General features: G+C 50.3%; 2 protein-coding genes across 3 annotated transcripts in view; one reads left to right on the top strand and one right to left on the bottom strand.

Moving 5' to 3' along the window:
- BCKDHA (branched chain keto acid dehydrogenase E1 subunit alpha) overlaps nucleotides 1–7466 on the bottom strand; it is a 38288-nt gene extending 30822 nt beyond the window's left edge. For both annotated transcript variants that reach the window (XM_083369123.1, XM_083369122.1), the window contains exons 1-6: nucleotides 7348–7466; nucleotides 3248–3424; nucleotides 3058–3144; nucleotides 2656–2764; nucleotides 464–625; nucleotides 129–335 (exon numbers count right to left, since the gene is read on the bottom strand). In XM_083369123.1, coding sequence (XP_083225249.1) covers nucleotides 129–335; nucleotides 464–625; nucleotides 2656–2764; nucleotides 3058–3144; nucleotides 3248–3424; nucleotides 7348–7449 — 844 coding nt within the window. In that variant the 5' untranslated portion in view covers nucleotides 7450–7466. The remainder of the gene's footprint in view (nucleotides 1–128; nucleotides 336–463; nucleotides 626–2655; nucleotides 2765–3057; nucleotides 3145–3247; nucleotides 3425–7347) is intronic.
- A 2038-nt stretch (nucleotides 7467–9504) lies between these two features.
- Nucleotides 9505–26327, top strand: EXOSC5 (exosome component 5). The gene is made up of 6 exons (XM_083369895.1): nucleotides 9505–9663; nucleotides 10595–10708; nucleotides 12438–12559; nucleotides 16144–16284; nucleotides 18570–18659; nucleotides 25237–26327. The coding sequence occupies exons 1-6, from the start codon at nucleotides 9552–9554 to the stop codon at nucleotides 25327–25329; spliced, it is 672 nt and encodes a 223-aa protein (XP_083226021.1). The 5' UTR covers nucleotides 9505–9551; the 3' UTR covers nucleotides 25330–26327.
- The last annotated feature ends 414 nt before the right edge of the window (nucleotides 26328–26741 follow it).

The following is a 26741-nucleotide window of genomic DNA, read 5'->3' as shown; positions in this document are numbered from 1 at the left end:
GTGAAAAACGGCTATAAGTCGCATTTTCCAGTGCCTTTGAACGGTCACTCAATGAACTGTTGTAAGTACAACGCCTGTGTACACACAAACCTCACAAAGTCACTCCCTCCCCACCCAGGCCATCTCACCGATGCCGTCGCCCCGGTATTGCTCGGATGTCGGAGTGGAAATGGCGTAGCCGTTGTTCCGGCAGAAAAATATGACCGGACACTCCAGGGTGGCCGCGAAGTTGAAGCCCGCATGGGCGTCCCCCTCGCTGGAGGTCCCTTCTCCGAAATAGCAGATCACAACCCGGTTGGTGTTCGCCCGCTTGAAGGCGTAGGCGGCCCCCACCGCTGGCAAGGGAAGAAGAGGGGGGGAATTCTTAGAGGGGGGGAGGGTGTTCCGAAATAGAAGAGAGCGTGCCTTGGCTGGCCAGGCTCCGTGGGCAGGGGTCTGCCGGGGTCTCAAGAGGGGGCCTCACCTTGCGGGATCTGGGTGGCAAGCGGGGACGATATGGTGACGAAGTTCAAATCTTTGCAGCCGTAATGGACGGGCATCTGGCGGCCTTTCCCGGGGTCGCTGGCGTTGCCGTAGCACTGGGCCATAAACAGGTCCAGAGGGTAGCCCCTGTGCATCAGGACACCTGGGAGGGAGGGGGAGGGAGGGAGGGAAAGCAGGTGAGAGGCTCCGGCTGGCTTCGGGCACTAGGCTGGCCTCCACCTATGCCAGGCGCTCTGCTCAACTTGCTTGTGTGTAGGGGTGTGTGTGTGTGTGAAGGTAATAAAAGATATATTGTATATGAGACAAAATCCCAAAATAATAGCAATAAGCTGAGATTTATTTGACCCTCCCTCCCCCTTCCTTCCTTTCTCCCTCCCTGCCTATTCTTGTTTTCCTTCCTTCCTTCCCTTTCTTCCTGTCTCTTTCCTTCTTTCCCTCCTCAAACTTCTTTCTTTCTTTCTTTCTTTCTTTCTTTCTTTTTCTTTTCTTTTCTTTATTTCTTTTCTCTTTCTTTCTCTTTCCTTCCTTCCTTCCTCCCTCCCTCTTTCCTTCCTTCCTTCCTTTTTCTTTCTTTCCTTTTCTTTCTTCCTCCCTCCCCCACTCCCCTTCCTTCCTTCCTTCCTTCCTTTCCTTCCTTCCTTCCTTCCTCTTTCTCTCTTTCTTTCTTTCTTTCTTTCTTTTTTCTTTCTTTCTTTCTTTCTTTCTTTCTTTCTTTCTTTCTTTCTCTTTCTTTTCTTTCTTCTTCTCTTTCTTTCCTTCCTTCCTTTCTCTCTCTCTCTCCCCCCTCCCAGTTGCTACTGACTCTGAATACCCTGAAGACACCACATTTACCACAATTCCTCTTATTAAAAACTAAAAAAAAACCCCTCTACAGCCTGTCCAAAGCCACGAACTGCCTGCCTCATGTCTTTCCCCCGTCAATTGCCTGTAATCAACAAACTTCTGCCCTTGGTGCTTCCGTAAAGAGGGTGCATTTCCCCCTAAAGGAAGCTGCTGCGTTCCAGAAAAATATGTCTGGGTTCAGAAGGTGCCAAAAGGAGGCCACGCCGTTTTGGCCCGTGTGTTACTGGTAGCTCCTTCCTTCAAGACAAGCAAAGCTGCTCAACGACAGATATGAGGTCCTTAGGCACTGATTAACTCAAACAAGCCTGGTCCTGGGCTCATAAGCCTATTATGCAAACAGGAAAAACGCGGCTGCTTTAAAGAGGTGCCAACTGCTGCAACATACGCTCTCAAACCTGATCCCCAAACATCACGTAGGCTTCAAATCCAAGCGCTGCATATCTCTGGGCTCAAAATACAAGAAAAGCAAGGGAGAAGGAAGGTCAGGAGTGGAGAGTTTGGTCTAGTGATTAAAGCAATAGGCTAGAAAAATGAGACGTGAGTTCTACTCCCGCTTTAGGCATAAAAACTGCTCGGGTGACCATGGGCCAAACACCAGGAGACAGTGAGTTCTAGTCCCGTCTCAGCCATGAAAGCGAGCTGGGTGACTTTGAGCCAGTCACACTCTCTCAGCCCAACCCCCCCCCTCACAGGGCTGTTGTTGTGGGGGAAAATAGGAGGAGGAAGGTGAGCTGCATACGTTTGCTGCCTTGAATGATTTGTAAATATAATAAAGGCAGGATAAAGGTAAAGGTAAAGGCTCCCCCGCACATGCGTGCTAGTCGTTTCTGACTCTAGGGGCCGGTGCTCATCTCCGTTTCAAAGCCGAAGAGCCAGCGCTTGTCCGAGGACGTCTCCGTGGTCATGTGGCCGGCATGACTAGACGCCAAAGGCGCACGGAACGCTGTTACCTTCCCACCGTAGTGGTCCCTATTTTTCTACTTGCATTTTTAGGTGCTTTCGAACTGCTAGGTTGGCAGAAGCTGGGACGAGTAACAGGAGCTCACTCTGTTACGCGGCACTTGGGATTCGACCCGCCAAACTGCCGACCTTCTGATCGACAAGCTCAGCGTCCTAACCCACTGAGCCACCGCGTCCCTAAAGGCAGGATACAAACCAGCAAAGTGGAACAAGCAAAAGGTGGAAATACCGACCTACTCAGGTCTCAGGTTAAAGCCATGCCAAGATTCTAGTCCTCTGCTGTGAAATGCTGCCCCCTGGTGGCTGTTTTGCTACTATGGCCGAAGAAGAAGAAGAAGGGGGAAAAAAGGGCCTTGCAAAAAGGCTCACCTGCTTCTCGGTATTGTCCGAAGACCAGGTCAGTGTCGTCCAGGGCTGCTACGCTGCCCACATGGGTGCCTTCTTCCCCGTAGTTGGTCATGTAAAAGGAAATCCGCCCCTGGCAATAAAAAGGAGGGCGGGGCTGTGAATCCTGGCCAGAGCTTCAGATCTGAAGGCTAAAAGACGCTTTGAAGTCCAAAGGGGACACACGAGTAGCACGTGTTGGATTGGCGGTCGCTTGAAAGCAGCTGCTTCCTTTCCTGCAGTTGCTTGGCTATCCCGCAAGAAACACACCTTGAATTGGACCCGGAAGCAAACGGGCACCCGATGGAGTTGTCACAAGTGGCCATCTGGAGATCACCTGTCCTGCCTCCCCCCCCTCCCCCCCCCCGCTTCCTGCCACCCTCCTACCTGTCTCTGGGACTCGTACAGGATTCGATCCATGGTGTTGAGAAGCGTCATGCTCTTGTAGAACTTCAGCACCTCCTCCTGGGAAATCTGCAGACGGAGCCAAGACAGGGCGGAAATGTGGAAGCCTTTGTTTTGGGGGAAGCAGATGTGTGTGTGGGGGGGGGGGGGAGAGGCGGAGCCTAGAACTCACCTGGGGGTCCTCACTGGGGTTGACGATCTGCCCCTGCCGGTCCATGACCCGGTAGATGGGGATCCCCGAAATGACGTTGGGCTGGATGAATTCCAGCCTGTCGATGAACACGGCCGAGGCTCCCGGGAACTGCGGCTTCTCGTCCAAGGAGGTGAATTCCTGCTGCCGAAAACTGCCCTGGGCACAGAGCAGAAAGGTCTGCTTGAGGGGGTGAGCAGAGCTGCCCCACGGCCGGCCTGGGAGGGTGACCCAAGGGCTGGATTTTTCAAGTCGGTAGTCCTTGGGTTATGGCCCGTGGCTTAGTGGCTGCCTGGGAGATTCTGGGAGTCGAAGTGAACACTCAGGTTGAGGAACAGAGTGTCGAGCTGTGGCAAAATGAAGGAAGCTAGCTTTTTTTAAAAAAATTTATTTTATTCTAACTGGTTCAGTAAAGATTCTTTGAATGAAGTTCAACAGCTGGTGATGGCATGGGACCCCATCCAAACCATAACCAGGTCAGTCTATGCATGGATTTTGAAAGATTAACCAAGATTACATAAGATAGATCATAGATAGGTAGATAGATAGATAGATGATAGATAGATAGATAGATAGATAGATAGATAGATAGATAGATAAAAAGAAAGAAAGAAAGAAAGAAAGAAAGAAAGAAAGAAAGAAAGAAAGAAAGAAAGAAAGAAAAAAGAGAAAGAAGATAGATAAATGGACAGACAGACAGGAGGGAGGAAAAGATGATAGATAATGATAGACAGACAGGCAGACAGACGGGAGGGAGGGAGTGAGGGAGGGAGGGAGGAAGGAAGGAAGGAAGGAAGGAAGGAAGGAAGGAAAATACACAGACAGGTTGTGTTTTCTGGAAGGCGTCTTCTATGAGAATCATTCCTCCTTCTATTCTCCACCACAATCCTATAATCGAGATTCATCTGAGACTGGGTGGCAAACGCACAGCCTGCCCCCGCCCTTTAACCACTAGGCCTTGCAGAGGAATAGGTCTGCTATTGTTTCAGCCTGCTCCAAATTCTCTCCAAAGAAGGTGATTTAAAACTGTACTAGCTGTTCCAGATTAAAAGTTCCCTTTCAGGAAAAAGAATCTTTGGTTAACAAACCAAAGCACTTTTCTTGGCGTAAAAACCCACAGAGGGGAAATCCAGGAGAAGCTAATTGCCGTCGGCATAAATAAGCTCCATGCCAATCTTTGGTGCCCGGGTCGTGCTGGGGAGACGCATGACCTGCCTTCAACACGCCCCCTGAAATGGACCAATCAGAGGAGGCGCTCACAAGGGCACCGGCTGCCCTCCTCCCTCTGCCCAGGAACCAAAGGCTGGCCCACCGGCGGGTGACACTCCCCCCCCCTGCAAATTGAAAATGCCTTTGCAAAGGACGTCCCGGGCATTCTGAAAAGCAAACCGGGCATTTTTCTGAACATGTTTTTTACTTCCTGATTTAATTGATTTTTTTTTGCACTCTTAAATTTTGGAGTGGGAGGGGTGGGGCTGAGGCTTCTCAGAAGCACACCCCACTGAAATACCCTCCCAGAAGCCTGCACACTGCGGCAGCTTTTCAGGTGCAAACCGCGGGGTAGTGCATCGAAATATTCAGTGCAGAAAATGATGGGTTTTGAGTTTCTCCTGCCGTTGCAAAGGCCACGCTGAATGCACCAGACATGGGACGAATAGCATCTCATTAAGATGTGGCCTAGTGACCAGGAGATGTGGTCTAGGGCTAGCCTAGAAACCAGGAGATGCAGAGTTCTAGTTCCACCTTAGGCATGAAACCCAGCTGGGTGATTTTGAGCCAATCACCAGGAGACTGGGAGTTCTAGTCCTGCCTGAGATATGAAATCCAGTTGGGTGACTTTGAGCCAATCAGGAGGTGATTGTGAGTTCTAGTCCTGCCTTAGGCGTGAAAACCAGTTCAGTGACTTTGAGCCAATCAGGAGGTGACTGTGAGTTCTAGTCCTGCCTTAGGCGTGAAAACCAGTTGTGCGACTTTGGGCCAATCACCAGGAGACAGTGAACTCTAGTTCAGCCTTAGGCACGAAAGCCAGATGGGAGGCTTTGGACCAACAGGAGATTGTGAATTCTAGTTTTGCTTTAGGCACAAAAGCCCGTTGGATGTCTTTGGGCCAATCACCATGGTCATGAAAGCCAGCTAGTTGACTTTGGAACACCCATTTTCTCTCTCAGCCCACCCCACCCCACAAGGTCGTTGTTGTGTGGAAAACAGCAGGAGGAAGGTGTATTAAGTATGCTCACTGCCTTGAGTTATTTATAAATGTTAATAAAGGCGGAATACAACTGAATATAAGGGACGTGGTGACTCAGTGGGTTAGGACGCTGAGCTTGTTGATCAGAAGGTCGGCAGTTTGGCGGGTCGAATCCCGAGTGCCGCATAACAGAGTGAGTGCCTGTTACTCGTCCCAGCTTCTGCCAACCTAGCAGTTCGAAAGCACGTAAAAACGCAAGTAGAAAAATAGGGACCACTACGGTGGGAAGGTAATAGCGTTCCGTGCTCCTTTGGCGTCTAGTCATGCCAGCCACATGACCACGGAGACGTCCTCGGACAAGCGCTGGCTCTTCGGCTTTGAAACGGAGATGAGCACCGGCCCCTAGAGTCGGAAACGACTAGCACGCATGTGTGGGGGAACCTTTACCTTTACCTTTACCTTTACAACTGAATAAAATGAAATGAATGTGCTGCATGGGATCTGTAGAACAATGAAAATTGTAATCTAACAGGCCTTGAGGGCAAAAGATAAGGAAAGGTTACAGACACGTGTGTGCCTGCACACACACACACACACACAAAAATAAACACACACACAAATAAACACCTAAATACATCTTATTCCAAACATGCCTCCCAATTACCTACAAAAAATGAGATATTATTTATTTATTTTTGGGATTGATCCCCACCTAGTTATAACCCAATGTTTTTCAACGTAGCCAGGGAATTCTGGAATTTGAAGACCAAACATCTTCGAGTTGAGAAAAACTGGGTTAAGTCTTGGACAAGGGGTTGGGGAACTGGAAAATCTAGTTTCACACCTAGTCTTGCAGATATTCTCAGCCGGACTGATGGCGGATGGCCATAAATAGCTCTCATTTACGGATTTATTTGTTTAATTTCTACAGTATAGCCGCCCACCTCAACAGCTGACTCTGGGAAGGGGCCACCCGCTGCTCTTTGCAAGGTTGTTGGGAAAAAAACAACTTTGCATTCCGTCCCTCACTTGCACATATGCGCAACACACTCCACACTTCTTTCTCTCTCTTTAAAACAGGGCTGTCCAAACTTGGCAACTGGAAGACGCGTGGACTTCAACTCCCAGAATTCCCCAGCCACCTGGCTGGGGAATTCTGGGAGTTGAAGTCCACGCGTCTTCCAGTTGCCAAGTTTGGACAGCCCTGTTTGAAGAGATTGGGGGCCCAACTCGGCAGAACTTTTCAGAAATCCACCAGAAAAGAAAGGGGTCTCATCATGCAAGGCTCCCAAGCCCCCTGGAAGGTTGCCGGACAACAATGCCCAACCTCCTTGGCTGGGCCGGGCTGGGGAGGCTGGGGCATGTGGGTTCCTTAACGGGACATCCCCAACATCCTCTCATCTGGAGAAGCCCCCCCCGCCCCCAACCAATATCTCTCCCCGATCAATCCGAATGGAGCTGGAAGGGATCTTGGAGGTCTTCTAGTCCAACCCCCTTCTCAAGCAGGAGACACCCCCCCCCGTACCTTCTCCGACAAATATAGGGTTTCCTGCCTGAGCAGGGGGTTGGACTAGTTGACCTTCAAGGTCCCTTCCAACTTGATTATTAATATGAAATGTCCGATCTCTTGGGGAAGTTTCGCTGGCCCTATTCCCTGGCCAAGGGCAGCACATCCCTAACGCCCACCGACCCACTGCCATCCCTAGGCATGGCATGATGAGACCCCCCCATCTCATCATGCCATCCCTAGGAGACCCCACCCATCTCCCTCCCCTCTCCTAGGATCTTTAGTCGTCCCAGAGATCCCCCTGCACTAGCACACACACACACACACACCCAGAGCACCCCCTCCTCCAGGGAGTCCCTCCCCAGCCCGGCCGGGAGGGCGACTCACCCCTCCTGCGCGCAGCCCCCTGACCGCGGCCCGGCCGGGGAGCCGCAGCCCCCGCAGGAAGCCCAGCCCGGCTCGACCCGCCGCCGCCGCCGCCGCTGCCATCTTGCCGGAGAGGCGGAGAGCCCGCAAGCCGCGCCCGGGAACGGGCGGAGCGGAGCGCAGCGCCCTAGACCAGCGTTTCCCAACCTTAGGAACTTGAAGATGCGTGGACTTCAACTCCCAGAATTCCCCAGCCAGCGTAGCTGGCTGGGGAATTCTGGGAGTTGAAGTCCACGCATCTTCAAGTTCCTACGGTTGGGAAACGCTGCCCTAGACACCCGCCCGCCTCGCCCTCCCTGGGCAGAGCGGGGCCGCCTGGCAACCTCCTCGGGAGCCCCGTTCGGGATGAGGGCGGTGCGGGCCATGTTGTGCCAGCCCCCGGGAGGGCGCCCGGTTGGAGGGAAAGCGGGCTGGAGGGCTCCGTCGGAGGTTTAGCCTTCAGGTGGTGGGCGAGGATGATGGGCATGGGGGTCCAGCAACGCTTCGGGGGCCCAGGAGTCCTTTCCCCACCCGCGTCCCGTACAACCAATCTCCAAGAGATGGAGGCAGATATATAAGGGGGTGGGGGGAGGAGGAATAGATAGACAGACGGGTGGATATGTAGAAAGAGGGAGGAATAGATAAAAGAGAGATGGATAGATGATAGAGATGGATAATAGATAGATACATATAGATATATAGATTATATTATAGAGATTAGATATAGACATTAGATATAGATGATGACTGATAGATACATATATATATATATATATATTATAGATAGAGATTGGATATAGAGAAATTGGATATAGATGATGATGGATATATAGATATATAGATATATACATAGATAGATAGATATAAAGATAGATAGATAGATAGATAGATAGATAGATAGATAGATAGATAGATAGATAGATAGATGGATGAGTGGATGGATAGATTTTTATTTTATTTTATTTTAATTCCATTTATATCCCGCCCTTCTCCGAAGACTCAGGGCGGCTTACAAGCTTAGCAGTAGCCTTCATTTTATGTATATAGATGATAATAGATGATAGATAGATAGATAGATAGATAGATAGATAGATAGGTGGATGAATAGATATACATGATAGATGATGATAGATGATAGATAGATAAATAGATAGACAGACAGATGATAGATAAATAGAGATAGATAGATAGATAGATGAGTGGATGGATAGATATACATGATAGATGATGATAGATGATAGATTGATAAATAGATAGATAGATAGATAGATAGATAGATAGATAGATATAGATGAGTGGATGGATAGATATACATGATAGATGATGATAGATGATAGATAAATAGATAGATGATAGATAGATAGATAGATAGATAGATAGATAGATAGATAGATAGATAGATAGATGGATGAATAGATATACATGATAGATGATGATAGATGATAGATAGATAAATAGATAGACAGACAGATGATAGATAGATAGATAGATAGATAGATAGATAGATGAGTGGATGGATAGATATACATGATAGATGATGATAGATAGATAGATAGATAGATAGATAGATAGATAGATAGATAGATAGATAGATAGATAGATACAGACAGACAGACAGGAATAAAATAATAGGAATGGAGAGAGAAAGAAAGCTAGATCGATATAACTCTTAAGATTTGCTGTCCAGTCTTCTGCAGGACAAGCTCTCAGAAATTGAACCAAAAAGCAACCCAATCGCAAAATAACACAACGTCGGCTATCTCCATTGCTTGCTGGAGTAAAAAGGCAGCGGGGGGGGGCCGTGACCCTAGGAGACGCACCAAGCAAATCAGAAATCCGCATGATAAAAACACGCGTGTCAGAGGAACAGGGCCGAACGTGCACGGTGCAACTTGGCTTCGGAGGGGGGGGGCTTGCTCCCTCCCCTTAAGTAAAGGCTGCCGCTGGGGGGGGGCGCGGGGGAGGCAGATCCCAAAATGTCCCCCCTCCCGCCCCAAAGACGCCCCTCGCACAGGCCAGAAGAGGGCTCTGGGGGGGCGGGGCCTACAGAGCGCGGGGGCGTGGCCTGGAGACCGAGCGCCAATCAGCCGTCCCCGCGACAGCCACGCACGGGGGGGGGGGCGGGGAAAGAAAAGAGCCCCGGATGCGGAAGTCCGGCGAAGGGAAGCAGGTGGGCGGCAGGCGGCATGGAGGTGGAGAAGCGGCGCTTCGACTCCGGCGATCTGCCCTCTTTGCGGCGGATGGTGTGCGAGCAAGGGCCGCTCTCCCGTCCCGACGGCTCCGTCTCTTGGATGCAGGGTGCGCGGCGTGGCTTGCCGTCCTCCCTCCCTCCCTCCCACCTCTCGATCGCCTCGTGGTGTCCTTTCCTTCCCCAACTGGGCGCCTTCGGCATCTGCTGGGCTCCCAAGTCGCGTTCAGTTCTTCCCTGGGGTTGGGGGGCAGCCTCAGTGGTGCTCAGAGGCGTGTTGGGGTTGATCTCTTTTTCCCTGGCGTTAAGGGATGGACTTCAACTCCCAGAATTCCCTAGCCAGCCTAGTCCACAAGTCTTACAGCAGGGGTCTTCAAACTTGGCCCTTTTATGACTTGTGGACTTCAACTCCCAGAATTCCCTAGCCAGCCTAGTCCACAAGTCTTACAGCAGGGGTCTTCAAACTTGGCCCTTTTATGACTTGTGGACTTCAACTCCCAGAATTCCCTAGCCAGCCTAGTCCACAATTCTTACAGCAGGGGTCTTCAAACTTGGCCCTTTTATGACTTGTGGACTTCAACTCCCAGAATTCCTCAGCCAGCAAAGCTGGCTGAGGAATTCTGGGAGTTGAAGTCCACAAGTCATAAAAGGGCCAAGTTTGAAGACCCCTGTCTTACAGTTACCAAAGTTGGAGACCCCTGATTTTAAATCAGGTTTCCCCCCGCCCCCGTCCTCAAACGCGTGACCATTTTAGGATGTGTGGTCTTCAACTCCCAGGGTTATTTGCAGCAAACACCCCCCACCCCGCTTTTGAAAATCATGGAGGATGCCAAAGTTCTCCTTTGGATAACTCTTTTGCTACATTTCAACTCTTCCAGTTATTAGCAATTCAACCTATTTGTGTCGCAGGTCAGTTTCCCTTCGGAAAGAGAGATTTAGGGTAGATAATTTTCCTGTAAATTCCCCCATTTCCATAATTCAGCTGCTAGGAGCATATTTAGAGCCTTCCCTTCTCTCTCCCCCCCCCCCGGCTATTTCCAGGGGATACCTCCGTGTTAGTCGGGGTATACGGACCCACAGAAGTGAAGGTCAGCAAGGAAATCTACGATAAAGCGACTCTGGAGGTGCTGCTAAGGCCGAAAGTGGGCCTGCCAGGTGAGGGGGGGCCCTATGTTGGAGATCACCCCAAAGGGTGGCTCCTTTGAGGGGTTTTCGTTTGCCTGCTTGATGCTGGTAGATACAACTGATATGCTTGTATTTATTTATTTTTATCCCTGCCTTTATTACTTTTACAAATAACTCAAGGTGACAACCTATCCAACGCATCTTCCTCCTGTTTTCCCCACAACAACCCTGTGAGGTGGGTTGGGCTGAGAATAAGGGACTGGCCCATTGTCACTCAGCTGGCTTGCCATGTCTATGGCGGGACTAGAACTCTCTGTCTCCTGGTAATTGGCCCAAAGGCAGTGACTCTCGGAACTGAAGAAGATTCTTGGACGAGAAGCGAAACATCTTCAAGGAAAAACAAAGCAAGTCCAGTTGCCTTGGGGACAACCAGGACCTGGATGACTGAGAATCGCCACAGACATACATAACAATCCCACATTTGTGTTATGTCTGAGCATAGTCCTCTGATTTAAATTCTTGGGCACGCTCACCGTTCTTCCCACCCTTCTTGAAGGGAGCACAATCCAAGGGTGAAGTGATCTGTTATCTCCATTACCAAGTGGACCATCTGGAATCCCAGCAAGAACGCCATCTGGGTCTCTTGTTCCCTCTGCCAGGAGCTCACAAAAGAAGATTGCTGGCAGATGAAGAGAGGAAACAACAACAACAATACTCCTTTCTCCTCCAAGACCCTTTTCAACGCTGAGGAGAGTCTGTGGAGAAGCTGGCTTTGCTGGAAATAATGCAATTGAAACACGAATGGATTTATTTCCTGTTTGGGGGGTGAGGGGACAAGAAACCCTTTTCTGAAAAGATATTACGGACCCAATGGAGCACAGAAAATCCCAGTAGAAGCAGAGAGGCTGCTTGGGAAGGTGTGAGCAACTTGGGGCCTTTTGCACTTAGGAATATAAGGCGTCCTCAATCTATGACGACCATTGAGTCCAACATTTTGTTGCTAAGCAATGCAGTGACAACGGGAATCGCTGTCGTCGTTAAGTTAGTAACAGGGATGTAAAGTGAATCTGGCTTCCCCCATTGACTTTGCTTGTTAGAAGGTTTGCAGAAGGGGATCACGTGATCCCGGGACACTGCAACCGCCATAAGTGTGAGTCAGTTGTCAAGGACCTGAATGTTAATCACGTGACCATGAGGATGCTACAACGGTCATAAGTGTGAAAAATGGTGATAAGTCACTTTTTTTCAATGCCGTTGTAAAGTTTGACCACCTGTAGTCCTTGATTTGTAACGATTCGTTTAGTGACCATTCCAAAGTTACAATGGCATTGAAAAAAGTGACTTATGAGCAGTCCTCACCCTTACGACCACCGTAGCATCCCCGTGGTCCTGATATCAAAATTAGGCCGCTTGGCATCCAGCGTGAATTTACAACGTTTGTGGCGTCCCGAGGCCATTGGCGGGCTCCCTAGCCAGCTTCGGAGAAGCAAACTTACTCTGGAAAGCCCGGTTCGCTTAAGGACCTCGCGATTCACTGCACGGCTGCAGCGATTTCCTTAATAAATCCAAAGTTTGTAAAAAAAAAAATGAGCACGAATCGCCAAACAACCCCCAATGGAAATGCATGTCCCAGTTAATCCTCAGTTGAGGACTCTACCTCCGTTTGATTATTTTCTATATTGGGACGTTTTAGCAAATTTCCAAGCCTTCTAACCACCCCCCCTCCCCCCCACACACACACAGACTTTTTTTTTTGCAGGCGTCTACGAAAAAAGCAGAGAGCAGATGATCAAGAAGACCTGCGAGGCGGTGGTTTTGGGCAACCTGCACCCCCGTTCTTCTATCATGGTGGTTCTTCAGGTGATTGCAGATGCTGGGTCTGTATCGTTTTTAGAAAGAGGCAATTTAATTTAATTTAATTTAATAATTTAATGTGTATACCGCCCTTCTCCCGAAGGACTCAGGGCGGTGAACAGGGCAATACATAATAAAAAACAAGATACAAAAATTAAAAAGGAAAAATTTTTTGAGGGAGGGGCGAGACGGGTCTCCCAGGAAATGGCATGGGAGGGGGAGAGTGATCTGCGTTCCATGCCCCCTCCCCTTTCCCCCCCCCACCCAAAAACCCAAGTGTGGCTAGCTGTTCAATTGGGGCTTGCTCTGGACTTGTGAATTGTGATGGGGGCTAGATTACAATTCTTTGTGCTTAGCTGCAGTCTGTTTCCCTGTGTAATGTTTCTCAATCTCATATTTTTAAGATGTAAGGACTTCAACTCCCAGAATTCCATAGCCAGCCTGCTGACTGCAGGATTCTGGGAGTTGGAAGTCCAGACCTCGTAAATTGCACTAGCATGCTGGCTGGGGAATTCTGGGGAAGTCCATACAGGCTGGCTGGGGGATTCTGGGAGTTGAAGTCCCTGTATGTTGGTTGGGGAATTCTGGGGAAGTCCGTACGGCTGGGGGATTCTGGGAGTTGAAGTCCCTGTGTGCTAGTTGAAAATTCCGAGTTGATCCATACATACTGACTGCGGGATGCTGGGAGTTGAAGTGCATGCATCTTTGAAGTTCATCAGCATGCTGACTGAGGAATTCTGGGAATTGAAGTTCCATGCGTGCTGGGTGGAGAATCCTGGAAGTTGAAGTCCACCCATTCTAAAGGACAGTCTTCTAACTCGGCCTTCCACAGTTTGGCTCCTGCAAATGTGGGATGGCTGACTTCAATAGAGCTGGAGGGCAGCACCTTGAAGTGTGTGTGTGTGTGTGTGTGTGTGCGCGCACGCCTTAACTGCAATACAGAGTTCTGGAGAACAGTCTTTCTGCGTTTTCCCCCAAACTTCTGAACAGACTAGAGTTATTAGCCCTGCTAGATCAGATCAAATCAAACCTTACGAGAAATGAATCGTATGTTTTGCCTGCCCTTCTCTTCAGCCTTTCTCAGCTGGGCGAGGTGGGGGGGGTAGCTTTTAAGATACTTTGGACTACAGCGTCCATCACCCCCAGCCAGCCCTAGGCTATATCGGCCTTAGAGAGGGGATGCTGCCGCTTGTCGGGTTCCAAGCCCTGGTGTGATTCGAATCAATTAGCCGGAACGAACAGGGAGATCCTGACCTTAACAGAGCCGAGTGAGAAGAACACATGCTAGCTTGCCCTGTCTTTAACCTGGTTTCACCTCTGCCAGGCTCCTGCTGGCATGATGGCTTGTGAGAGTCGGAAACCCTTCAGATTAGGCTCGCCTCCTTTATTTGTTGTCATTATTCCCCCTTCTGCCCCCCCCCTTGCTGGGGATTTTCTTCTCTCTTCTATATTCCAAAGAGCGGAAATGGGCAGATCGGAGGGCGGCAGAGGCCGTGAAAAGCCAAAAGCCGGGCCCTTGTTTAAAAGCTGTGCCAGTCAGTCCCCAGGAAGCTACTTATCTGCAGCCCGCAGAGGGCACTAAACCCTTTGCAGAGCGGGAAGAGAGAGAGGCCACGTTCGTTCCTTCCTTCCCTCTCTGGGCTTGCAAGGGTTTTGCATGTTAAAATCAACTGCCTGCTGAGCGACTTGGGGATGGGTCTGTGGAAAGGCCGAAGGGCGAGGACCGGATCGAAGTCACTTTTTTCAGCGCCGTTGTAAGTTCGAATGGTTGCTAGGTGGACGGTCATAAGTGGAAGACTACCTGTATTGGGAAAAAATGTTATATATATATATATATATATATATATATATATATATATATATATATATATATATATATATATATATATATATATATATATGTTTCAAATGTTAACTCTTTAGATTACCTTGCTAGGCCCCAAACATGGGGCAAATCTTTATTTCCTGTTTTCAGCCTATCTTGAAGGCTATCGAACAGGCAGTAGTCACACCGGACAATTCCTATATTTGTGTAAATTACTAACAAAGAATTAAAGGGAAACTGAAATGCATTTCTGACTCATTAGTCGTCATCAGCCAGCCATACCCTTCTGAGATTCGAACCATGGGCTGATTGCATATGAGGCAGTGTTAATAACACTGCCTCATATGCAATCAGCCCATGGTTCGAATCTCAGAAGGGTATGGCTGGCTGATGACGACTAATGAGTCAGAAATGCATTTCAGTTTCCCTTTAATTCTTTGTTAGTAATTTACACAAATATATATATATATATATATATATATATATATATATATATATATATATATATATATATATATATATATATATATATATATATATATATATATATATATATATATATATATGCCCCTCCCCCCCCCGATTCCTTGCGACTGGGTAGCTGCCCACGGCTCTGAATTGCAGATCTGGCTAGTTTACCTGCTGCTGTCCACCAGCCTCCCCCTCCCTCTCTCTCTCTCTCTCTCCTTCTTCCTCTCTCTCTCTGTCTCCCTCTCCCTTTCTCCCTCTCTCCCTCTGTCTCCCCTCTCTCTCCCTCCGTGGCTCCCTCCCTTTCTCCCTCTCTCTCCCCCCCTCTTCCTCTCTGTCCCTCTGTCGCTCCCTCCCTTTTTCCCTCTCCCTCTCTTCCTCTCTCTCCCTTTCTCCCTCTGTCACTCCGTCGCTTTTTCTCTCTTCCTCTCTCCTTGTCTCTCACTCTCTCCCTCTGTCTCCCCACTCTCTCCCTCCATGGCTCCCTCCCTTCCTCCCTCCATTTCCCCCTCTTCCTCTCTCCCTCTCTCTTCCCCTCTCCCTCTTTCCCCTCTCTCTCCCTCTGTCGCTCCCTCCCTTTTTCCCTCTCTTCCTCTCTCCCTGTCTCTCACTCTCTCCCTCTGTCTCCCTCTCCCTCTGTCTCCCCTCTCTCTCCCTCTGTGGCTCCCTCCCTTTCTCCCTCTCTCTCCTTCCCTTTCCCCCTCTTCCTCTCTCCCTCTCTCTTCCCCTCTCCCTCTCTCCCCTCTCTCTTCCCCTCTCCCCTCTCTCTCCCTCTGTCGCTCCCTCCCTTTTTCCCTCTCTTCCTCTCTCCCTGTCTCTCACTCTCTCCCTCTGTCTCCCCTCTCTCTCCCTCTGTTGCTCCCTCCCTTTTTCCCTCTCCCTCTCTCTCCCTTTCTCCCTCTCTTCCTCTGTCGCTCCCTCCCTTATTCTCTCTCCCTCTCTCCTGCTCTTCCTCTCTCCTTTCTCCATTTGTCTCCCTCCCTTTTTACCTCTCCCTCTCCCTCTCCCTCCCTTTTCCCCTTTCCCCATCTCTTCCTCTCCCTTTCTCTCTGCCTCCGCCTCTCTCCTCTCTCTCTGTCTCCCCTGTCCCTCCCTTTTTCCCTCTCCCTCTCTCTCCCCCTCTCCCTCTCTCTCCTTTTCCTCTCTCCTCTTCCCCCTCTTTCTTTCTCTCCCTCTGTCTCTCCCTCCCTTTTTCCCACTCCCTCCCTCTCCCCCCTCCCGCTCCCTCTCCCTTTCTTCCTCTCTCTGTGTCCCTCTCCTCTCTTTCCCTCTGTTGGTTTGTTCTTATTTTCCTTGAGTAAAATCTCTGCCCGCAAAGCTGCTCTCCAGCTGCTTGAACGCCGCCTGCGTGGGACTGATGGATGCCGGGCTGCCCATGAGCTCCTTGTTCTGTGGAGTGACCTGCGCCTTGGACGCCGCTGGCAATATCCTCCTGGACCCCACGGCGAAGCAAGAAAAGGTGGGCTCCTTGTTCATTCCAGGCAGGAGAAATGCTGCTGCTTTTTTGGTGGCAGGGAGTGCCAAAGGCCCCGCCGGGCGCTGGGGAGGAGTAGGCAGGAGACAACATGAGTAAAGTTTCTGCTTATATCGCTAACAGAACAGCCAAAGCATTGCTTCTCGACTTCTACAACTTTAAGATGAGTGGACTTCAACTCCCAGAATTCCCCAGCCAGCAACGCTGGCTGGGGAATTCTGGGAGTTGAAGTCCACTCATCTTAAAGTTGCAGAAGTCGAGAAACATTGAGCCAAAGGACTCGCATGCCTGGATTCTTGGCAACATCAGCCCCCTCCTGAAGGCTGGAAGTCTGATCCCAGGCTGGCTGGGGAGGATGGGAATTGTAGTTCAACCCTCTGGCAACATAGGCCAGATTTGCATCTCCGGCCCTGCCGGAGGCATCAACACGGGCGTTCCGATGTGCAGATTCGACCTGGTGTGGCTGCCAGGGAGGGAACCCTTGGCTTTGGGGCACCTGGCCGGCAAGTCGTCTCGGTCCCGGTGCCAACTCCAGTCAAAGAGCTTCCGCGGGTAATTGGCTTCTTCAGACTTGGCAGCCCTAAAAGCCTTTTCTTCTGGACCACAAAATCCTTAAGCCTTTCCGAATGGTTTCTCTGGGGTTTTTTTTGGCAGTGGCTGGCTTCTCTCCATCACCAGCCTCTCCCTTTTTCCCTCTTTCTCCTCTCTCCCTCTTTCTCCCTCTTTCTCCTCCCTCTCTCTTTCTCCTCTGTCTCCCTCTCCCTTTCTCCCTCCTCCTTCTCCCTCTCCCTCTTTCTCCTCTCTCTCCCCCTTCCTCTCCCTCTCTCTACCTATCCCTCCTTTTCTCCCTCCCTCCCTTTTTCCCTCTTTCTCCTCTCCCTTTCTCCTCTCTCCCTCTGTCTCCCTCTCCCTTTTTCTCTCCCTCTCTCTCTCCCCTCTTTTTCCTCTCCCTCCCTCCCTCTTTCTCCTCTCCCTTTCTCCTCTCTCCCTCTGTCTCTCCCTCTTTCTCCTCCCTCTCTCTTTCTCCTCTGTCTCCCTCTCCCTTTCTCCCTCCTCCTTCTCCCTCTTTCTCCTCTCTCTCCCCCTTCCTCTCCCTCTTTCTACCTATCCCTCCTTTTCTCCCTCCCTCCCTTTTCCCCTCTTTCTCCTCTCCCTCTCTCTTTCTCCCTCTTTCTCCTCCCTCTCTCTTTCTCCTCTGTCTCCCTCTCCCTTTCTCCCTCCTCCCTCTCCCTCTTTCTCCTCTCTCTCCCCCTTCCTCTCCCTCTCTCTACCTATCCCTCCCTCCCTCCCTTTTCCCCTCTTTCTCCTCTCCCTTTCTCCTCTCTCCCTCTGTCTCTCCCTCTGTCTCCCTCTCCCTTTTCTCTCCCTCTCTCTCTCCCCTCTTTTTCCTCTCCCTCCCTCCCTCTTTCTCCTCTCCCTTTCTCCTCTCTCCCTCTGTCTCTCCCTCTGTCTCCCTCTCCCTTTTTCTCTCCCTCTCTCTCTCCCCTCTTTTTCCTCTCCCTCCCTCCCTCTTTCTCCTCTCCCTTTCTCCTCTCTCCCTCTGTCTCTCCCTCTTTCTGCTCTCTCTCCCTCTGTCGCCCCCTCTCCCTCTTTCTCCCCTCTCCGTCTCCCCTTTTCTCTCTCTTTCTCTCTCTCTCCTCTCCCTCTTTCTCCTCTCCCTTTCTCCTCTCTCCCTCTGTCTCCTCTATCCCTCTTTCTCCTCTCTCCCTCTGTCTCCTCTATCCCTCTTTCTCCTCTCTCCGTCTCCCCTTTTCTCTCTCTTTCTCCTTTCCCCCTCTCCCTTTTTCTCTCCCTCTCTCTCTCTCCTCTCCCTCTTTCTCCTCTCCCTTTCTCCTCTCTCCCTCTTTCTCCTCTCTCCCTCTTTCTGCTCTCTCTCCCTCTTTCTCCCCTCTCCGTCTCCCCTTCTCTCCCTCTTTCTCCTCTCTCTCCCTCTCCCTTTTTCTCTGTCTCTCTCTCTCTCCCCTCTCTCTCCCTCCCTCTCCCTCCCTCTCTCCTCCCCCTTGTTTCTCTGTCTCCCGCTGATGGCTAAAGCATCACTCAGTCACGTTGACAAAAGTGCGGACGGGGAAGGCATTCTGTTCTAAGGAAAATGCCTCTCGGAAGCTGCAGTCCGTTTGGGAATAAGCGAAGGCTTATTTTGCGGCTGGGTCTTATTTTCAGGGAAACACGGCGGGAGGGTTAGGGTTGGCAAGGCCGGTTCTGATTCGTATCAAAATTAAGAATTTCCCTCAGCATCAGGGAACATGCTCAACGTTACTGTCTTCCGGCAGGACGCCCCTGCGGTGTTGACCTTCGCCATCGATAGCCTCGAGAAAAAAATCCTGCTCTCCACCATGAAGGGGGCGTGTTCCGAAGAACAGGTGAGGATGAGGGCCGATGGGTGTGGCCTGTCCGAATCTGGACTTGTCACCTACCCCACCCCACCCCCCATTCGCCTGCGGGGGGGGGGATGCTGTTGAGTGCTTTGTTTCATGGTCACGAAGTGGACCGGGCATCAATCAAGGACTACTTATATAATGACTGCTTGCAAGGTATGGTCTAGGTCAGGGGTAGGCAACCTTGGCTCTTTTATGACTCATGGACTTCAACTCCCAGAATTCCTGAGCCATCATGGCTCAGCTTGGAAACCTCTCCCTTTCCCCTCGGCGTGGCTGGCTCAGGAATTCTGGGAGTTGAAGTCCAGGAGTCATAAAAGAGCCAAGGTTGCCTACCCCTGTCCTAGACCTAGACCAGGGGTAGGCAACCTCGGCTCTTTTATGACTCATGGACTTCAACTCCCAGAATTCCTGAGTCAGCATAGCTGACTCAGGAATTCTGGGAGTTGAAGTGCATGAGTCATAAATGAGCCGAGGTTGCCTACCCCTGGTCTAGCTTCTAGGTCTGTTGCCTCTTGATATTTTTGACCATGACCCACACATATCCCTGACACACATACAAGATGGGTGGATCGGTCCCTGAGGGCCAATTCAGGACCGATTGATGGGGTGGCATTGGCACTTTGGTCGATTTGGATGGATTAACCCCAATCTGAGATGCTTGCCAAAAACACACGCTGTCCGGGGTGTGTGTGTGTGTGTGAGGGAGTGTTATCAGAGGAAGGAGCCAGTGCTTGGGGGGTGGGGGGAGAGAAAAATCACAAATTGCTGTGTTAACCCAAGGCAACCATCTGCCAGTGTTTCAGATATCCATGGTAACCGCACAGCTCCTTGGGCCACGTGCTGATTTATTATTATTAATATTATTCAAAGTATTTCGTCCCTGGAAGCAACTTCAAAGCCTTGAAAAACATACCAAGAGCAAAGGATTACGGAGGGAAATCTTTTCGGGATCCCCCTTGTGTCCATAACCCAGCCTTCTCGTTAGGTTTTTCATTTAAATCCTCATTTTTTAAAATAATAATAATATGTCTAGGGCAGGGGTAGGCAACCTTGGCTCTTTTATGACTCGTGGCTCTCCTTTGTGCCCTTTTGGCTGTGCATCAACAAAAGGACTTTAGCATTCCAGGCGAGACGTGCCGAGTCGTTTCTCATTACCGTCACCACATCTGGGCAAATGGCTCGGAACGCCGAGCCCGTCCTGCTCCGAAGGGACAATTAGGGACGCTAATGCGCTATTGAACGGCGCAGGCGGCCAGGCGCCATTAATTAGACCAGTGTTTCTGTCAGGTGGCGAAGGCCGCGTTTGCATTCCAGAGTGAATTGTAATAAATGGGGACTCTTGAAAAACAGAATTATTTGCAGCCCAGGGAGAACATCAAATTAGATTTCTCTTTGGTTGAGGTTGGTCCGTTCCTTCTTGGACTGGGTATCCTTCTGAGAGCGTCGGGCCGTAGCCGCCATTATCCCGCTCGGAATGAAACACACACACACACACGCACCCATTTGAAGGAAGAGAAGAGCCAGGATTGATCTGTGGGGGCCTCGTTGCTGCCTGAGCTTGGTTGTTTTCTTGCAGACGTTTCATTACCCGACTAGGTAACATCATCAATGGTAGAAGGAGGCAGGGTTTGCTCTTTGTAAACCCTGTAAACAAAACACTGATGATGTTACCACATTTGGGGATGAAACGTCTGCAAGAAAAGCACCCATCTCAGAGAACACCAAGGACGCCACAGTTCAACCCTGAGCTACAAAGATTCTCTTCCTTCCAGTGGCCATTTCTTAGGCAAGTAAATTCTTGCACTGAACTAGATTACATTTGTTTTCAGCCTTGGCAACTTTAAGATGGGCGGACTTCAACTCCCAGAATTCCCCAGCCAGCAGTGGAATTGCCCCCCCCTCCCCTCCCGCTCCCAATTGCTTCCAATTTTCGGCACAAAAAATGCCCCAAAACTCGTTTAATGACAGCTGCCCTCACAATCACTACTTTTGCCTAACCCCCACGTAAAAATGAGTTTGATCGAGTGGTGACCCACTTAATGACTGCCCTGACTTACGGCCATGATTCCAGGCTCCATTCCAGCCGTAAGTCGAGGACCACTTGTAGTTTGTAGCCCCTTTGCCCTTTGCTCCATTCTTCTGATTTAATGCCGCTCGGTCTTTGATTTTGATTTTTTTTTAAAGGTTGTTTTCAGGCTTGACGTGAGCCCTGCTGTACAGTTTCCTTCCTTCCCCCCCCCCCCGTTTAGCAGGAATGCACCTTTGGGGGGGGGTCTTTGCCAGCATTGTCTCCACCTTTTTAAGCATTCATCGCCATCTTTAGCGCCTCTGGCTAAAATCGGCGCTTAGGTGAAGGCGAGCGGAGGGGGCACGGCCACGCATCCATTTTACTCAGGGCAAGCTCCGCAGAAGCCCGACAAACACCAGCCTGCCGTAGGACGTCTGGCCTTGGTTTTAGACATCCCCCTTTCCCCTAATGCCCCAAAATGCTCTCATCGTAATTTGCACCGAGTCTTTAGAACGGCTTGCAAAAGAATCCGACAAGGGACAGGTGAGAAGGGGGAACTGCCCCGGGTTTTTTTTCTGGCTCTCCATCTCTAAACGTTGTCCAGCATCCTTTAGCACAGGGGTCCCCCAACCCCCGGGGCTGTGACCCAGGACCGGACTGCAGCCTGTTGGTAACCGGTCCGCAGAATACTGGGCGAGCGCCCGCACGCGGAACCAGCTCTTTGCCTGTTTGCCAAGGCGGGCAGGTTGGAGACAGACCACTGCTCTAGGAGAAGGGAAGGCCTTTTCCGTCCTTCCCTTGGCAGGTGTCTTAGTCACCTGGGCAGCCGTGGGCGGTTAGCCACAGCCAGCGAGGACAGCAAATAATTCTAATTTACTTCCTTTCCGGATCTGAGCTCAAGGACACTTGATGGCTTTGCACTGGGGGAGGAGAGGCAGTGAGCAGGTTGCTTCCCTTGTCTTCCACAATCAAGAACGACGACGGGACCGTGGCCAGCTGGGTCTTCTTCGTCCCTGGACAATTTCAACGGCGTTTGAAAAGCGTGTCCTTCCGTGGCTGCCTTGTGTTGCAGACAAACAACCATGCAGAGAAGCCCTTGGGCTGGTGGGGAGGGGGAAAAAACCCCGTCACCGGACACGGTGGATTGCTTTTCACAGCACATTCAATTTGGCTTCTGCAGGAGCCCATTAGCTGGAGCCACAAAATATGTGCTGTTGTTACGTGCTCTGCTCTCGAACAATCCTTCCCCCCCCCCCAAATCCCGGATTGAAGACAGACAAACTGAAGTGTGTATATGTGTGCGTGTGTGTGAACCCAGCAAATCCATGTCGGGTATGAGTGCCACACGGTGCAGATTCTTACTGCTTTATTGAACCCTTGCTTGGAGGAAAATCGCCGCCCAAACCATGACTCTGGGCTGGGAGAAATAGGTTAGGTGGTCCTGGTCTTACAGCCACAATTAGGTCTGGAATGTCTGTTGCTAAGCAATGGGGTTGCATCCGATTTCATGATCTTTTGTTCTTTTAACCAGGCTCATTCACTGAAATGGTACGGTTGTTAAGCGGATCACACGGTTGTGAAGCAAATCCAGCTTTGCCCCCCCCCCATTGATTTGGCTCATCGGAAGCCAGCTGGGAAGGTTTTGCCGCAGGATTTTGGTCTCACCGAGCAGCGTGCAGGGCCCCGAGTTGGTTTGCTTCGTGGAGGATGAGAGTATTGTGTGAATTTGTTCCACTGTGGCTTGGAAGCTGCAGTGGTGTGAACGCCCTCGACTCTGGTCTGTGGAATCCCCTGGGTGGTGATCTCGCTGTGGATGCACGGAAGCCGGCTGTCCTTGGGTGTCGAAATGCTCTCTCTGTTCCCAAGGCAAGGAGGGGATTTTGGTGCTCTCTGAGCTTGGTTTTTTGCAGACGTTTCATGACCCAACTAGGTAACATCATCAGTGCTAGAAGGGAGTGGGACTTGTGGTATAGAAGAACAAAAGGGAGGAAGAGGAGGAGGAGGACTATGGGGTCCTTGCTGCTCTATGAGCTTGGTGGTTTCTTTGCAGACGTTTCATGACCCAACTAGGTAACCTCATCAGTGCTAGAAGGGAGTGGGACTTGTGGTATAGAAGAACAGAAGGGAGGAGGAGGAGGAGGACTATAGGGTCCTAGCTGCTCTCTGAGCTTGGTTGGTTTTTTGCAGACGTTTCATGACCCAACTAGGTAACCTCATCAGTGCCAGAAGGGGGAGTGGGCTTTGCAGAGTGGAGAAGGAGGAGGAAGAGAGTTGTGAGGTCTCGGGTGCTTTTTGAGCTTGATTGTTTCCTTGCAGATATTTCATGATCCAACTAGGGAACATCAGCGCTAAAAGTGAGTGGGCTTTATAAACGGAGCGCAAACCCCACTCCTCTTCTAGCACTGTTGGTGTTCCCTCGTTGGGTCATGAAAGGTCTGCAAGGAAACACACAAGCCCAGAGAGCTATCAGTCCCTGCAGTTCAACCCTGACCTTCGGAAATTCTCTTCTGCTGGCCAAGGGCTGTTGCCACCCATCCCTTCTTGCCACAGAGGTGGTCCAGTAAGAGCAAAATCGGAAAAAGTAGCCAAAGGAGGCAGTGGAAACACACACACAGTTTCTTCCATTTCGCTCGCACAGTGCTGCCTTCCCAGAATCCATTTTACTTTTGAGTTTCAAACCCATCTTCAGAAACGCCTAAAACCGGCCTCGATAAGAAAAGAGGATGGGATTGAAACAGCTGCGCGCGCCCGGGAAGAGGTTTTCTTCCGGAGTTTATTATTATTATTTCTTGTTTGGCCGAGGACAAGCAGGACCAATTGTGGGAGGAGAACCATGCCATTTTTCCTGCGACGGTTCCCGCGTCACCGCTTTTGTCCGGCGTGCGCCCGGAAAGATTGATGGCCCGTTGAATTGAGGGGGAAGGCTGAAGTGATACCTTATTTGTAGCCGCTTGTCTGCATTCCCGCCGGCTGCGAATTCACGCCCTCTGGCCACGCCGTGTGCCGCTGGTAATTGAGCTGAAACGGCATAAGCGAGGCAGACAGTTTCTGGCAGCCCCGCATGAATGGCTCGGCTGACACGGAAGAGGGAGGGGCAGGGCCACAGAGAACTGTGTTGCTAGTTCCCTCGGTACATTGTGGTGGTGTGACGGAGGGGCGGGGAGAATGGATGCCTCCCTTTGCATATAAATTGACAAATTAAAACGCGGCCTCGCAAGGAGACCAGATAAGAAAACTCGAAAAGATGAGCTAATTGTCCTTTATGGTCAGGCTGCATTAACAGAATCTTGCCGGTCTGAAAGCACAAATCCCCCACCGTCTCTTTTTATCACTTGATTAGAAAAAAGTAAATTTCTTTTCCAAGTTTCTTTCTCTGTCTGTTATGCGGCTGAGGGCTTCCGACTCCTTTATCTTTATTGTATTCTAGGCCGCATCGATCGGTTTCTTGAGGTCATTCCCGCATTACTGATTCTCCTCGACTTAACAACACTTCGTTTAGTGACCGTTCAGAGTTACAACGGCAGTGAAAAAAAAGTGAGTTGTGACCGTTTTTAAGACTTACACACTTAACGGTCACTAAATGAAGGGTTGTGGGACCACCTGTATGCCGGTAGACTGTGCTGTGGTGGCGCAGTGGTTAGAAGGCAGTAGTGCAGGCTAATTCTGCCAACAGCCAGCAGTTTGATTCTTACCGGCTCAAGGTTGACTTGTCCTTCTAGCCTTCTGAGGTCGGTAAAATGAGGACCCAGATTGTTGGGGGCAAGAGGCTGAGTCTGTAAACCATTTAGAGAGGGCTGTAAAGCACGGTGAAGCGGTATATAAACCTAAGGACTATTGCTATTACCCACCCTCCCTTCTTTCCTTCCCAGTGGTTAGAATGAGCATTGCAGGCAATCTTTGCCCACAGCCAGGAGTTCGATCCCAACTGACTCAAGGTTGACTCGGCCTTCCATCCTTCCGAGGTCGGTCCAATGAGGACCCAGATTGTTGGGGACAATATGCTGAGTCTGTAAACCATTTAGAGAGGGCTGTAAAGCACGGTGAAGCGGTATATACATCTAAGGACTATTGCTATTACCCGTCCTTCCTTCCTTCCTTCCTTCCTTCCTTCCTTCCTTCCTTCCTTCCTTCCTTCCTTCCTTCCTTCCTTCCTTCCTTCCTTCCTTCCTTCCTTCCTTCCTTCCTTCCTTCCTTCCTTGTGGTTAGAATGAGCATTGCAGGCAAACTCTGCCCACAGCCAGGAGTTCAATCCCGACTGACTCAAGGTTGACTCGGCCTTTCATCCTTCCGAGGTCGGTCCAATGTGGACCCAAGATTGTTGGGGGCAAATAGGCTGACTCTGTGACCCGCTTAGAGAGGGCTGTCAATCACTGTGAAGCGGTACAGAAGCCTAAGGGCTATTGCTATGGGTGTAATTGAGACCTGGGACTGTGGTCTAATGAGGGAGGGGCAGACAGCAAGGACTGCACTGCCCCCCAGTCCATTTGCAAGGGGTCTTTTCTTTCCCCCTTTCCTGCTTTTAACCATCTCTCCTTCCCTCAATCCCTGCAGCTTCAGCAGTGCATTGCCACCGCGCAGCGAGCGGCCGAAACTATCTTCCGCTTCTACCGAGATGCCGCTTGCAGGAAGTACTCAAAGTGGTGACTGCTTTCCCACCACCACACACACCAGCGGTGCGATGGGACATTCCTAAGGAAGAGAGGCTGATGCAGCCAACAGCCTTCCAACATTAGACTCTGCTTTCCAGATGTGCACAGACTGCTGTTAACCCAGGTTGTGGAAGCAGCTGGCAGATGGGACGCCGACAAGCTGCGAATGCTGGCTACCCAAACATTGACAACCCTCAGCGTCTGGGATTTCCGAAATGTACATTAAGTATCCGCTTCCTGACTCCGGAAAAAAGTTTCTGGATCCAACTCAATTCTTGCTCAGTTTTGCCTACTGTTTCAGCCCATCCTGTTCTCTTCTTGGCTGAATTATTTCCCCTTTTTCCTCCTTGTCTTCTGCCCGAAATAATCACGCTTGGTTGTTGCAAAGCCAACCCCCCTTCTTCTCCTTCCCTGCCATGACCAGAAAGAAGCAAAGGAAAATTTTTATCCTGGTTTGCTTAATCCTTGCCCTGTTTTTTTTTAAAATCTCTTGCCCGTGAGTCATTAGTCTGGCTGGTACATCACCTGAAGCTACCAATGTTGACCAACCGGTTTGATGGCAGGGGGTTGGACTAGACGACCTCCGAGGTCCCTTCCAACTCTGTTATTCTATTCTGCTTGGCTGGACCAAGGTTTCACCACCAGCTTTGGGTGGGTCACCTGGAAAGGCTTAACTTCTCTGCCAAAAAGCTCAGTCTTAACTAGCACCCCTTTTAGAGCCGTAAATCTCCCAGTAGACAAAGCCATTTTTGAGAAATTGGGGGATATTAAAGGCATCGGAAACAGATAAGGGGACTTCGGGAACGAGCTGTTACGTTTTTTTCCCCCCCTCTTCTTTTTTTTAAAAAAACTTCGTAAAATCAGTAGAGGGAGCTGTCACACCAGCAGAAGAATTTCAGGGCTGCAACTCCCTCTATTAATGAAGGAAAAACCTGCCGCTAATAAAGAAATTAATGTCACCAATAAAACAGGGAAATCCCAGCTGAGCCCTGGTTTTGGAGCGAAGGCCTGTTCTCTTGTTACCTTGCACCACCGCAGGTCGAGGAGGGGGTGAGGTCAAGGGATTGTTGCAGTGTACATTTTATACACATCACGACACATTTAAAAAAAGAGACAGGGCTTCAGTCGCACGGTTGGGGCCACCATCTTGACTTTTTTGACACACGCACCCGTCCGCACACCCCCTCGCAGACCAGAGAGGAACTGCCGCATCCACCAAAATATAAATAAAACTCTCCCGACCACTGAACTGGTAATTTTGCTCTTTTGTAAATTCCATATCCTGAAACCAGAGATTGCAAAACTGCTATCCTGAGCCAGGGTTTTCTCCAGCTTGGCAACATTAAGATGGGCGGACTTCAATTCCCAGAATTCCCCAGTCGACCTTTGAAGGAATTCTGGGAGTTG

Source organism: Vipera ursinii (assembly GCF_947247035.1).
Source record: "Vipera ursinii genome assembly, chromosome: 9".
In the NCBI taxonomy this organism is placed as follows: domain Eukaryota; kingdom Metazoa; phylum Chordata; class Lepidosauria; order Squamata; family Viperidae; genus Vipera; species Vipera ursinii.
The sequence above is the reverse complement of the archived record's forward strand: the minus strand, read 5'-3'. Positions and strand labels throughout refer to the sequence as shown.